The sequence below is a fragment of the Tachyglossus aculeatus genome, chromosome 16 (assembly GCF_015852505.1).
Source record: "Tachyglossus aculeatus isolate mTacAcu1 chromosome 16, mTacAcu1.pri, whole genome shotgun sequence".
In the NCBI taxonomy this organism is placed as follows: Eukaryota; Metazoa; Chordata; class Mammalia; order Monotremata; family Tachyglossidae; genus Tachyglossus; species Tachyglossus aculeatus.
In genome coordinates this window covers 22,158,331-22,172,753 of record NC_052081.1, presented here as the reverse complement: position 1 = coordinate 22,172,753, position 14,423 = coordinate 22,158,331, and the positions used below count along the sequence as shown (strand labels likewise).

General features: G+C 45.7%; 1 protein-coding gene across 1 annotated transcript in view; it reads right to left on the bottom strand.

Annotated features, from left to right (window-relative positions):
• The window catches only part of GPR26 (G protein-coupled receptor 26), a 54,636-nt gene extending 41,161 nt beyond the window's left edge, over positions 1–13,475 (bottom strand). Inside the window, 2 exon segments of the mRNA XM_038758424.1 lie at positions 12,809–13,292; positions 13,295–13,475. Of these exon segments, the coding sequence (XP_038614352.1) occupies positions 12,809–13,292; positions 13,295–13,475 (665 nt within the window).
• Between the last annotated feature and the right edge of the window lie 948 nt (positions 13,476–14,423).

The following is a 14,423-nucleotide window of genomic DNA, read 5'->3' as shown; positions in this document are numbered from 1 at the left end:
AAGATCCACTTGGTAATGATAATAATTATGGTGGTATTTGTTAAGCACTTACTATGTGCAGGGCACTGTTCTAAGTGCTGGGGGGGATACAAGGTGAACAGGTTGTCCCACTTGGGTCTCACAGTCATAATCCCCATTTTACAGATGAGGTAACTGAGGCACAGAGAAGTTAAGTGATTTGCTCAAGGTCACACAGCTGACAAGTGGCAGAGCTGAGATTCGAACCCATGACCTCTGACTCCCAAGCCCGTGCCCTTTCCACTGAACCACGTTGCTTCCCCAAGGTACCTGATTATCTTGTATCTACCCCAGCGATTAGTACCGTATTTGGCACACTGTAGGTGCTTAACAAATATCACGATTATTATTAGTATCATTTTCATTATGATTTGAACCTGAATATCTTGGAAAATCTCTGCTTTTGGAGATTCAGTACATAAGCATGCTTTGGAAATCTGTTAAAATGTTGATATATTTCCTTTGGGATTAAGAAGGGAGAATAACATGGTTAAAATTGAAATAATGAAGGCTAATGGAGTAAAGCTTCTGTATGTTACTTCATTCAATCGTATTTATTGAGCACTTATTGTGTACAGAGCTGTGTTATGTTATGGTACTGCACTTGGCAATGTGCTTTTATGGTAGAGTTGCAGCAGTCCATCACATTAAAATGGTAAAGGAAACCTGACCCAGTGTTTATGAAAAGACCTATGACGTAGCTGACAGATGTGTTGTCTGGAGTGGCTATTCAGAAAGATATGAAAGGAAGTAGGTAATAAAACTAATTAGCCTGAAAAAAGCTTTGATTCAATCATATTTATTTAATGCTTACTGTGTGCAAAGTAAGCTTCCTTTCCTTAAAATGAAGGAGTGAGGAGCTACCACCTCTATGCAGATGATTCCCAAATTTTTCCACCCCAACCCCTCTCCCCATCTGTAACATTGTATTTCCTCTTGCCTGCCAACATCTCCATATGGATGCTCCACTGAGACCTCAACCTCAATATGTTGAAAACTGCTCTCCACATCTTCCCTTCCTATTCCAATCTGCCACATAAATTTCTCACCTTGGCTGACAATGCCAGATTAAGCTGCAGCTATGATTTCCAGTTCTGCACTCTTTGGACAATCACTCTCTGCCAAGCCTCCTTGGACTTCACCATATTCCACTCAATTCCTCCCTGTACTCATCTAATTCCTCCTCTTTCTTCCCAACACCACCCCAAGCTCCTTTCTCTTGCACTGCACCCTGTCAACTCAATCCCATCCATCTCCACCACATTCCTCACACCTCTCCCTTTCCCAACTGACAGCCTCAGTCAGTTGCAGCCTGTGGCTCCTCCTGTATTGTGGGTAAACTTCTCTACATCCTCAACCTGTTCCTGACTCAGCCATGGCTCCTTCTCTCCATCAGTGAAAGCTGGTTTTCCCCAGATAACATCATCTCCCCTGCTGCTCTTTCCCAAGAGCTCCTCATCTTCTCCCACTCCCAAAAGCCCATTGGAAAGGAGGGGAAGAGTTGACATACTGGACCTTCTTGCTTCACAAATGCCATGTTCACACCATTCATTCCCCTCCATCTTCCCCTCTCTTTTCCTTCCATTGAAGCCCATGCCATCTTCCTCTAATACCCACTTGTAATACTATTTGCCACCATTAGCATTATTATTATTAATAATAATAATAATAATGATGATGGTATTTGTTAGGTGCTTACTACGTTCAAAGCACTGTTCTTTGGGGAGGATACAAGGCGATCAGGTTGTCCCACGTGGGGCTCACAATCTTAATCCCCGTTTTTTAGATGAGGTAACTGAGGCACAGAGAAGTTAAGTGACTTGTCTAAAGTCACACAGCTGACAGTTGGTGGAGCTGGGATTTGAACCTATGACTTCTGACTCCCAAGCCCATGCTCTTTCCACTGAGCTAAACTGCTTCTCTACTTATAGCTTGTGAATCTATGTCTCACACATCAAATGAAAAGTTTGGGGGAAAACTTTGTTTTGGATTCTACTAATCAAAACACTGATTTATGATCTACTCCTCCTGCTTCCTCCTCTGATTGGTTTCCTCCAGGCAGGATCTGGTTGGTGGATAACCAACCCCTCTAGGCTGTAAACTCATTATGGGCAGGGAATGTCTGTTATATTGTTATACTGTACTCTCCCAAGCACTTACTACAGTGGCTCTGCACACAGTAAGCACTCAGTAAATATGATTGACTGACTGACTGACTGACTTACCTGCCTATTGAGTGCTTACCATGACTAGGCCAGATCTGAATGGTAAGAAAAATTGCCTGTTGAGTCTGAGATGCCAGTGATGCAATCCCCTTTAGTTTTGATCATCGGAGGGTGGGGACTGTGGGCTTTCAGTGCCCAGTATATCTTGCTTCTCATGGCAGCAGGCACTCTGTTTCCCAGGTCTCCTGACTACCAGTCCAATGCTCTTTCTGTAGCAAAAGCAGAAACTCTGGCAAAGGAGATAACAGAAACGTAGGGAATGGGAGTGGGTAGCATCACTTGGGTAGTATTGCTGGATTTTTGGATAGGAAGAAAAAGATCCTGACAAAAATTCAATACCTTCTGAAGTAGTCCAATAATCAGCTGCAAACAAGTGAGAAGAAAAGCATAAAATATTAAAATGCCTGTTCCCCCTCCCACTTTGACTGCGAGCCTCATGTAGGACAAGGACTACATAATAATAATAATAATAATGGCATCTATTAAGTGCTTACTATGTGCAAAGCACTGTTCGAAGCGCTGGGGAGGTTACGAGGCAATCAGGTTGTCCCACGGGGGGCTCACAGTCTTCATCCCCATTTTACAGATGAGGTAACTGAGGCACAGAGAAGTGAAGCGCCTTGCCCAACTGGCAGAGCCGGGATTTGAACCCATGAACTCAGACTCCAAAGCCCGGGCTCTTTCCACTGAGCCACGCTGCCTGATTATCTTGTATCTACCCCTGTGCTTACTACATTGCTTGGCACATAACAAGTACCTAACTAATATTGTTATTATTGTTCATAATAAATATTAAATATCCTCAACCCCCCTGCCCAGAGATTGGATCTGGTAGATTTTTTGCTGCTTGCCTGTAAATCCCCATGAAAAACCTATGGCTTTTTTCTTTTCTGGGGGCAGGGCTGGGGAAGGGGAGAAGTGAACAGTCTGCCACCCAGGCTTCCAACTCCAGGAGAATTGAGTTAAATTGGTAGCCTCTGGTCCCATGAGAAATGGGAGTCAATATGTTGTCTCTGGGGGCACTGTTCTGCAGCAGAGGTAGTCCCACTCTACCTCCTTCTTCACCTTGGCCCCTCTTAACTTGAAGTGATGAAACCTAGGCTTCGTAGACCTGAGAAAAGGAATAGCATTTGGTGGAATCACCTATAAAATGTTCAATCCTGGGCGATTCTCCCAATAGAAAGGTCTCTGTTCCTACAGTTTAGATTAGCTTCATAGTACTCCATCATTTACCACCCCACCAAACCGCCTCAAATTTTCTGAACTATTTTGAATCCCTTCTCAAATTCCCTCTCTCCATCACCATCCCTACACTACCTTCAGTATCCATGTGGACGTTCCTGACAATCTTTCCACCACTCACTTCTCATTCCTCAACTCTGCTGATGTCCTGCTTCACTCTACCTTGCCCATTAACTAACTTGGTCTCACACTAGAGCTCATCATCTCTAGTTGTTATGCAATCTCTAACCTCACCAACCCTAAAATCCCACTCTCTCCTACTATCTCACATACCTCTTCGCTAATTAGAAACTGCCCTTTCCCCCCACAGTGAGACCTCTGATCTTTTTATCTCCTCCAGTTATCCCAAATCATAATGCCCCATTTGGTCTCACTATCCAACCTCTCTCTAGGCAGAAGTCCACACTCTCAATTCTGCCGAACTCAACTCCCTTATATCCCTGTCCCTCCATCAGTTTTAAACCATTAACCTACTTCCCTGGATCACCCCAGCAGCACACTTCCTCTGCTAAAGTGTGCACCTTCAAAGCAGTGTTGGCAGATATCCAGGCAACAGGCTCACCATGTCCATCTCAAATTCATCTTCACCAACTATAACATTACTCTCTCCTTTATCCAGCAACACTACTTCTCCTCCCATATTGCCTCCCATTCCCACTGACTGTGTTCTTTCTGACTTTCAACTGCCTCTTTAAATCCCCAGTGACCCCACCTCCCCCATCTCTTGCTCCTGGTGACCTTACCATGTATTTGATTACAAAGATTGAAACCAATAGGCTTAAACTCCTTAAAATCTTCTCCTGTCCTCCCCAGGATCAACACCCACCAAATCTTCCATCCACTCTCTCATCCTTCCTATTCAGGTCTCAAGAGATCACCCGCTTCTTTTCAAATTCTGCCCCTCATCTGCATCTAATTCCTTTGCACTTTATTAAATAATTTACCTTATTCCTTCTTCACCCCAACACCTGACTCCCAAGCTGCATGGCCTAATGGAAAGAGTATGGGTCTGGGAGTCATAGAACCCAGGTTCTAAGCCCGGGTCTGCCACATGTCACTTGTGATCTTGGACAAGTCACTTAACTTCTCTGTGCCTCAGTTACCCATCTGTAAAATGTAGATTAAATGCTACTCCCTCCTAATTAGACTGTGAGTCCCATGTGAGACAGGGACTGTGTTGAACCTGATTAACTTGTACCTACACCAGTGCTTAGGACAGAGCTTCGTACATACTAAGAGTTTAACAAGTGTTTTATTATAATTATCTTTAAAAAACTTTCTTAACCTCACTGCACCCCCCCCCAGCTATCCTATCTCAGTCCTATCGTTCCCTTTCAAACCCCTCAAATAATTGAGCGTCTTACTCCAAGTACACTAATGTTCTCCTTTTTGCCAAATTTAATGGACTCTATCCTAATTTTTTTCCCTCTGATCACCCATTGACACCTCTTCCTGACTTTCCCATCACTGAAGATGGCACTATCATCCTTCCCATCTCACAAGCCCACAACCTTGGTGTCATCCTCGACTCCGCTCTCTCGTTCACCCTACCCATTCAATCCGTCACCAAAACCTGCCGGTCTCACCTCCACAACAACGCCAAGGTCTGCCCTTTCCTCTCCATCCAAACCACTACCTTGCTGGTTCAGTCTCTCATCCTATCCCGACTGGATTATTGCATCAGCCTCCTCTCTGATCTCCCATCCTCCTGTCTCTCCCCACTTCAGTCTAAACTTCACTCTGCTGCCCGGATTATCTTTGTACAGAAACGCTCTGGGCATGTTACTGCCCTGCTTAAAAATCTCCAGTGGCTGCCTGTCAACCTACGAATCAAGCAAAAACTCCTCACTCAAGGCTCCCCATCACCTCGTCCCCTCCTACCTCACCTCCCTTCTCTCCTTCTACAGCCCAGCCCGCACCCTCCGCTCCTCTGCCACTGCTAACCTCCTCACTGTGCCTCGTTCTTGCCTGTCCCGCCATTGACCCCCAGCCCACGTCCTTCCCCAGGCCTGGAATGCCCTCCCTCCACACATCCGCCAAGCTAGCTCTCTTCCTCCCTTCAAAGCCCTACTGAGAGCTCACCTCCTCCAGGAGGCCTTCCCAGACTCAGCCCCCTTTTTCTCTCCTTCTCCTCATCCCCCCCATCCTACCTCCTTCCCCTCCGCACAGCACTTGTATATGTTTGTACAGATTTATTACTTTATTTTACTTGTATGTATTTACTATTCTATTTATTTTGTTAATGATATGCATATAGCTTAATTCTATTTGTCCTGACGATTTTGACACCTGTCCACATGTATTGTTTTGTTGTCTGTCTCCCCCTTCTAGACTGTGAGCCCGTTGTTGGGTAGGGACCGTCTCTATATGTTGCCAACTTGCACTTCCCAAGTGCTTAGTACAGTGCTCTGCACACAGAAAGCACTCAATAAATATGATTGAATGAATAAATGAATGAATTGTAGATCACCCCCTACTCCTAGAAGCCCTATCTAACCTTGGTTTCATTGTCCTTTCTGATCTCCCTCCTACATCTCTGGTAGCTCTATCTTAGTCCCTTTCACTGGATCTTCCTCTGCTCCTTGCCCTCTAACTGTGGTGATCCCTCAAATATCAGATATAAGTCCCCTTCTCTCCTCCATTTACTCTCTTAGGGAATTCATCTACTCCCTTGACTTCAACTACTATCTTTTCATGGATGATTCCCAAACTTACTTCTTCAGCCCTGACCTCCCTCCTTTTCTGCAATCTTACATTTTTCTCCTACCTTCAGAACATTTCTACTTGGATGCCCCAATAGCACCTCAGACTCAACATGTGCAAAATTGAACTCCTTACTTTCCCAACCAAATCCTCACCTATTCCTAACCTTCCCATCACTGTTGAAAACACCACCATCCTGCTTGTCTCACAAGTCTGCAGCCTTGGCATTATCCTTGACTCCTCTTTCTCCCTCGACCCACAAATACAGTCAGCAAATGAGTGCTATCTTAACAACATCTCCAAAATCAACCCTTGCTCTGCATCCAAACTGCTTCTATGATGTTCCAAGCATGCATCATATCCCATCTTGACTTCCACATCTGTCTCCTCACTGACCTGCCTGCATCCATCCTCTCTCCTTTCCAGTCAATATTTCATTCTGATGCTTGGATCAGCAGAGAGAAGCAGCTTGGCCTACTGGATAGAGCATGGGCTTGGGAGTCAGAAGGACCTGGGTTCTAATCTTGGCTCTGCCACCTGTCTGCTGTGTGACCTTGGGCAAGTCACTTCACTTCTCTATGCCTCAGTTACCTCATCTGTAAAATGGGGATTAAGACTGTGATCCCCATATGGGACAGAGACTGTATCCAACCTGGTTTGCTTATATCCATCCCAGGGCTCAGTACAATGCCTAGAACACAGTAAACACTTAACAAATACCACAATTATTATTATTATCTAAAATAATCATTCTGTACATATCTTCTGACTCTTTTTTATGGTATTTGTTAAGCACTTACTATGTGTCATGCACTGTACTAAGTGCTGGGATAGATACATGATGATCAGGATGCACACAGTCCATGTCCCACATGGGGCGCATAGTCTTAATCCCCATTTTACAGATAAGGTAACAGAGGCACAGAAAAATTAAGTGACTTCCTTAAAGTCACACATAGCAGGCAAGTGGCTGTCTTGACAAGCAGCATGGACTACTGGATAGAGCAAGGGCCTGGAAGTCAGAAAGACCAGTGTTCTAATCCTAGCTCCGTCACTTGTCTGCCATGTGACCTTGGGCAAGTCACTTAATTTCTCTGTGCCTCAGTTACCTTATCTGTAAAATGGAAATTTAGACTGTGAACTGTAGATGGGACATGGACTCTGACCAATCTGATTAGTTTGCATCTAACCCATTGCTTAAAACAGTGCCTGGTACAGAGCAACTGCTTAACAAATATCATAAAAAGAAAAATGGCAGAGCCGGGATTAAAACCCAGCTCCTCTGATGCCCAGGTCCATGCTCTTTCCACAAGGCCACCTAATTCTCATTGCTATATTGCTTCTCTTCAAACTTCTCCACCGGCTGTCCATCTACATTTTTAATAGTATTTGTTAAGCACTTACTCTGTACCAAGCACTGTAGTAAACTCTGGCATAAATAGAAGCTAGTCAGTTTGAACGCAGTCCATGTTCCACATGGGGCTCATAATCTTAATTCACATTTTACAGATGAGGTGGCTAATAATAATAACAATAATAATAATGGCATTTGTTAAGCACTTACTATGTGCAAAACACTGTTCCAAGTGCTGGAGGGAATACAAGGTGATCAGGTCACCCCACGTGGGGCTCACAGTCTTCATCCCCAATTTACACATGAGGTAACTGAAGCTCAGAGAAGTTAAGTGACTTACCCAAGGTCACACAGCAGACAAGTGGCAGATCTGGGATTAGAACCCAGGTCCTTCTGATTCCCTGGCCCATGATCTATCCACTAGACAACATTTCTCTTTGACTCTGAAGCCCTAAACTGAGGTATTATCTTTGATTCCTCATTTTCTTTCAGCTCTCACATTCAGTCCCTTGCTAAATCCTGTTGATTTCTCGCACAAAATTTCTATAAGTGACTACCAGGGGTAGGGGACTGAAATAATAACACATATTAGCCACAAAGACTGGAGAAGGCATAGGAACTGGAAAATTTTTAGGATTGCTATTGAAGTTTGGTTTATTACCAATGCTTATTCTCTTCACAGATACACTTTATTTTATTATTTTAACTAATTTGATTTAATTACAATTTTGTGTGTGTCATATATAACAAATTCTCATATTAAAATCATATAGTTCCTGAAAATTTCTGGCTTTCCCCCCACAGTTTAAAATTTTCTGGCAATTTTGCACCCTTAGTTTCAAAGAGATTAAAATCATATTCTCATCAGATACCATAATTAGCTACAAGAAAATTAATTCTTATGTGTTTCAATAATAATTTCCCCATAAGGATGGATAAGTAAAATGAAGAGAGAATTCACCCAATGTAAACAGTCCAACTGAAAAAAAAATGAAAATGATTTTTTTTCTTCAAAGTGTTTTTTTTTTTTAATCCAGACATCCAAATTGTTTTACCCACATGCCATTTTACTTTACTGGGGCAGGTATGGACTAGTGTTTTGGTGTCACTCACTGGCAACAAGGGCTCCAATACTGAGTAGAGTTAATTGGCGTGTCCAATCAAGTTGAAGGACAGAGGAGTAATAAATATTGGGAATAATCAAGCTTCAGTGATGTTGTAGCCAAAGAAATAGCCTGAGGGGAAGGAAAGTTAAACTTCATCTCAGTGTTATCCACCTCTAGCCTCTTAATCCAGGGTTTTGTAATTTTAAAAGGTTCTATGGCCTTTTAAATTGCAGAAAATGTGGCTGTTTAATGCTAACTCAAATTCGTAGCCTTTAAAAAGTCCTATGATAAGAGCAAAGAGGCTAAAGATAAAGGTCAGAGTAATTCTATTAAAAGCTCCAACTCTGAGAGATTTAAAACTTAGCCATCTTGTTATAGACCTCACTGATAAAGGTTGGGGATGATATGGATTTTTAAAATGGTTAGCGCAGGAAAGAGGGTAGAGGTGTTAAACAGAGGCTCTGGGACAGGCTGCTTGGGACAGACTCACTGAGAGGCAAACATCCAGGGTGGCAGGGGCACAATTGGCTACCTTGAACCCATGGCCTATTTGGCCCTGCAGGAAATCGGCCAATGGGATGATGACTGTCAGGGGTGTGCTGAGAACCTGGTGAGATAACAAATCAGGGGGATGTTAGCAGATGCTGGGAAGGGGACAGTTGAAAGAAATAGAGAAAGGTGCTGGAAAGGTGACCAGTCAGGAGTGGAAAATGTCTGGAAAGTCTACACATAACAAGGTGCCAACTCTTTATTTTGAGTGATGAACTTGGAGGGGAGTATTGATAGAGTGAGGAAGAAAATGGGGGAAGAGAAAATTCAAAAGGGGGAAATGAAAAGAGAGGAAAATAAAGGAAGAGGAAAAGAGATGCCCACTTCTGGCTTCTCAACCGTTTCCTGCCTCTAGCCTGGAATGTCTTCCCTCTTAATATCCCACAGATGATCACTCTCCCCACCTTCAAAGCCTTAGTAAAAGCACATTTCCACCAAGAGGCCTTCTCTGACTAAGCTCCTCATTTCATCTTCCCCCACTCCCTTCTGTGTCAACCTTGCACTAGGGTTTGCATCCCATATTCATCCATGCTCAGCCCCACAGCAACAAGCAGTATGGCCTAGTGGATAGAGTATGGGCCTTGAAGTAAGAAGGACCTGGATTCTAATCCTGGTTCTTCCCCTTGTCTGCTGTGTGACCTTGGGCAAGTCACTTAACTTTTCTGTGCCTCGATTCCCTCATCTGTAAAATGGACATTAAGACTATGAGTCCTGTGTGGGACAAGGATTGGATCCAAACTCATTATGTTGTATCTGCCCCAACACTTAAAACAGTGCCTGGCAGATAGTAAGTGCTTAATGGATACCATTGTTATTATTATTTATATCTACGTCTGTATCCCCCCTCTGGACTATAAGCTCCTTTTGGGCAGGGAATGTCTCCACCAACTCTGTCCATAGTAAGCACTCCATAAATAAAATTGTTTGGTTGATTTATTGACAGAAGGAGAAGTTGGGGAAGAGAGGGACAGAGCAGAAGCATGGTCTGGGCATCAGAAGACCTGGGTTCTAATTTAGCTCTGCCACCTATCTGCTGTGTGACCTTGGGCAAGTCACTGAACTTCTCTGGGCCTCAATTCTCTCATCTGTAAAATAGAGATTAAGACTGTGAGCTCCAAGTGGAACATGGACTGTATCCAACCTGCTTAGCTTGTATCTACCCCAGTGATTATTACAGTGCCTGGTACATAGTAAATGCTTAACCATTAAAAAAAAGAAAGAAAGAAAAAGAAAAGTGGAAAGGAGAGGATGAGAAAAGGTCTCTGGAAACTGTGTATTTTACTTCTAGCCTACTCTCCCAAGCCCTCAGTGAATTAATCTACCTTCCTGGCTATGTTTTCACATTTTCAGAAGATGAAAATGAAAATGAAAAAGAGGAGGAGGAAAATTTGTGATGTAAGGTTAGTACACAAAGTTGTAATTTTTGGTATCTATGAAGTTAATGTGCTATTCTATGGAAATATTGCTCATACCAGCCATTTTCTCCTTTTAGGCCATGAAGCAGAATACCTCTGTGTGCTTTAGACTTGAATTAGTTCAATGAATGGAAAAGAATAATTTAGCTAAAGTTATCACTCTCATATGAAAACTTCAAAGCAGCACCAAAATATGAGCACTTGACTCTACTTGTAAAATCAGGCCCAGTAACTGCAGTAACTGCGATGGTATAGAACTTAACCTTCTTCCTGTGGTGATAGTGTGACACAATGAATTGAAGCTCTATTCCCAGATATGGCAAAGAATCCCAGTGGGACCATAGATATTTATTTTGTGTATTGATTTCTCCTGCTGTAAAATGAGAAAGCAAATAGGAATTTAGTAAGATCCTGGTAATTAAATTAAAATACCTGAAGAGTAAAGAAGATGGGATTCCATTTACAAGTAAATTTTGTTGGTGGAATGTGGTAGATTCCTTTTTTCTATTATTTTCTCATTTTTACAGGAGTGAACATTTTTTAAAAGTACAATACACTTCATCTTATAGTACCCGGTTTTATAGCTCACAACTGTGACAAAGGGTCCTGAGAATACATAGATACTTGATGGGTAAAGAAAACCTCAATAGGCAGCTTCAGGATTATTTTTAGGGAAGACTGGCCTATTTTGAAAGTGCATTATCAAATGTATACACATAAATACCAAATGCGAGTTCAGGTGGCAAACAGCAATGATATCATTAATTACACAGGAAAGACAGAAATCACTTGATTTCCACCTGTTCCCCAAGAAGGTGGCAGCATAAGCAACATCAGTTTGAATGGTGTGGGTTAATAATTTTTATGTTTCCAATTCTACGTATCAGCAGTCACACACAGAGTGAGCTCAGAACATACTAACTAAAATTCCTGATGTCTTTGTCAGTGGAGTGCATACCTTTAATACTAATGATGGTATTTGTTAAGCATTTACTATGTGCCAATCACTGTTCTAAGCACTGGGTGTGAGGGGGAGACACAAGGTAATCAGGTTGTCCCACATGGGGCTCACAGTCTAAATCCCCATTTTGCAGATGAGGTAACTGAGGCCCAGAGAAGTTAAGTGACTTGCCCAGAGTCACACAGCTGACAAGTGGTGGAGTCATCATTAGAACCCATGACCTCTGACTCGTAAGCCCGTGCTCTTTCCACTGAGCCATGCTGCTTCTCTATTTCTTCCTTCACTTCCTCCTAGTTATGCATGATGTAGCTCTTCTGCTGAGGTATTCCCTAGCTGCCACCTCTCTGCTGTGCTTTTTCTTGCCCTTGGAGTCATATAGTTCATGTGCTTGCTGCTGCAAGACTGGAACAATGACCACCCTCACACTCTTTAGGAGCTGGACAGCAAAAGAGCTCCAGTCAACTCCAGTCCCAGTAGCTGATGCTCCCTCAAGGGGAACTAATGGGTGTGGTTGGACCCAGAAACTCGCTTGGGAGCTTTCAGTAGTTTCTTTTCCCCGGGGCCTGGAATGCCCTCCCTCTGCCCATTTGCCAAGATAGCTCTCTTCCTCCCTTCAAGGCCCTACTGAGAGCTCATCTCCTCCAGGAGGCCTTCCCAGACTGAGCCCCTTCCTTCCTCTCCCCCTCGACCCCCTCTCCATCCCCCACATTTTACCTCCTTCCCTTACCCACAACACCTGTATATATGTATATATGTTTGTACATATTTATTACTCTATTTATTTATTTTACTTGTACCTATCTATTCTATTCATTTTATTTTGTTAGTATGTTTGGTTTTGTTCTCTGTCTCCCCCTTCTAGACTGTGAGCCCACTGTTAGGTAGGGACTGTCTCTATATGTTGCCAGCTTGTACATCCCAAGCACTTAGTACAGTGCTCTGCACACAGTAAGCACTCAATAAATATGAGCCCCTTCTTGGCTCTCTTCATCTCCCATTCTTCCTCCACCCAGGACCTCCCTGCCCCTCATACTAGGGAAACGGTGCTCTACTGTCAAGAGTTTTATATAGTGTGGGGTCTAACCTTCCATCTAGCAATGTGCAAAAAGTGATTCTGCCTTCGTGGTGCCTCTGCCTTTCCTCGGGAAAGCAAAGATTTTCTTCTTATCACACTTGGAGATTGTAGGCCTTCTCCCCACTCCCCAGCACTGGGACAGTCCCCTATGACCCCTCACCTGGAATGGATGTCCACCAGCAGCATGAGGGTCTGCATGGTGATCACGTCGATGTGCTTGCAGTGGCAGCGGGCCACCTTGAGCACCTTGAGGGAGGTGAAGCATCGGACAAACAGGGAGAGGAGAAAGCTGAGGGCATGGAAGAGCCCGGTGAAGACCCCGAAGGCGGCATGCTCCTCTGGCAACTTGCTGCCCAGGGTGCAGGAGGCATAGAGCTGGTGGAAGCCCAGCCAGGAGCAGGTGGTGGCGGCTCCAGGGAAGCAGAGTGAGTGTAGCCACGTGTAGCCCAGGATGGCCGCTGCATCGTGGGGGCACATCTTGGCATGGTAGTGCAGTGGGAAGACCATGGCGACCCAGTGATCCAGGCTCAGGGCGGACATGCTCAGCATGGAGTTAGTGGTCAGGAAGGTCTCCAGGAAGCCCACGGCGCGGCACAGCTGGTCTCCCGTGGGCTGCTGCCGAGAGATGACCCCGGTGAGGGTCGGGGCATGTTCACGACGGTCACCAGCACGTTGCAGCAGGTCAGGTTGAGGATGAAGAGCCCCGGCACCTGCCGGCGGATGTCGGCGCTGCGCAGGAAGCAGATCAGCACCAGGGCGTTGGACAGCAGCGACAGGCCGATGATGCTCCCCAGAAGGCCGGCCAGGCTCGCGTCCCACAGGTCCATGGTGCGGCACGGCCCCCTCACAGCGCGGGCAGGGCCGAGAAAGCGCCCGCCGGGACCCCTGCCATGCCCCCGCCACTCCTCGCCCCTCCCTGCCCCTCCCTTTCCCCTGCCTCTCTTCCTCGCCTGCCCCGTCTCTTGGTCTCCCTTCCCCCGCTCCCGTCCTGGGCCGCTCCTTCTGACCACTGCCCTTCCTCCTCTGGCCCTGTCCCTTCTCCTTCCCCCCACCCCTGTTGTTCCCCCCCGCCCCTGCTTCCCTTCCTCCCACCAGGTAGCCTTTCCCCTCGCCCCTCATCTGCTGGCCCCACCCCCTCCCCCACCACCCTTCTCCCTCCCCTCCTCCACTGGGCCCGTCCCCTCTCCTTTCCCCCTATCTAACTTGCCCCCCTCGTCTCCTGTCCTCCCTGCCCAGCCCCCAAGCCCAGGAGGGCTTCTCAATCCGGGCCCGCTGCCAACGCCGGTTCGGGTACGTGACAGGTGATGTTAGGGTCTTCCCAGTGAGCAAGGATGTAGGAGGGCAGCGGGCCGGGCCAAGCCTCGGGGCCGGGCTGCCCGAAGATGCGACCACTGTGGAAAGGGCTCTAACCAGCTCCGGACCGGAGCCTCGCAGAACCGCCAGGCACGGCCTCGGAGCCAGTGCACCCAGCCTCACTCCATTCCGCCTTCTCCCTCCTCCCTCTCCATCTTCACCCCTCCTATCTCCCCTCATCTTCTCCTCTCCTCTCCTCCCCATCTCCCCAGGTCTCCCCTCGCCTTCTCAACTCCCCATGTCTCCCCTCTTCCCCGTCTGCCTTCCTCTTCTCCCCTTCTCCTTACCTCTACTCCCCATCTCCCCAACTCTCGCCTCTCCTTTCTACCTCCCCGCCTCCCATCTCTTCTTCCCATCTTCCCTCCACCCAACCTTTTTCCATCTCCTTCCACCTCTCCTACCCTCCTCCTCCTCCTCCTCTC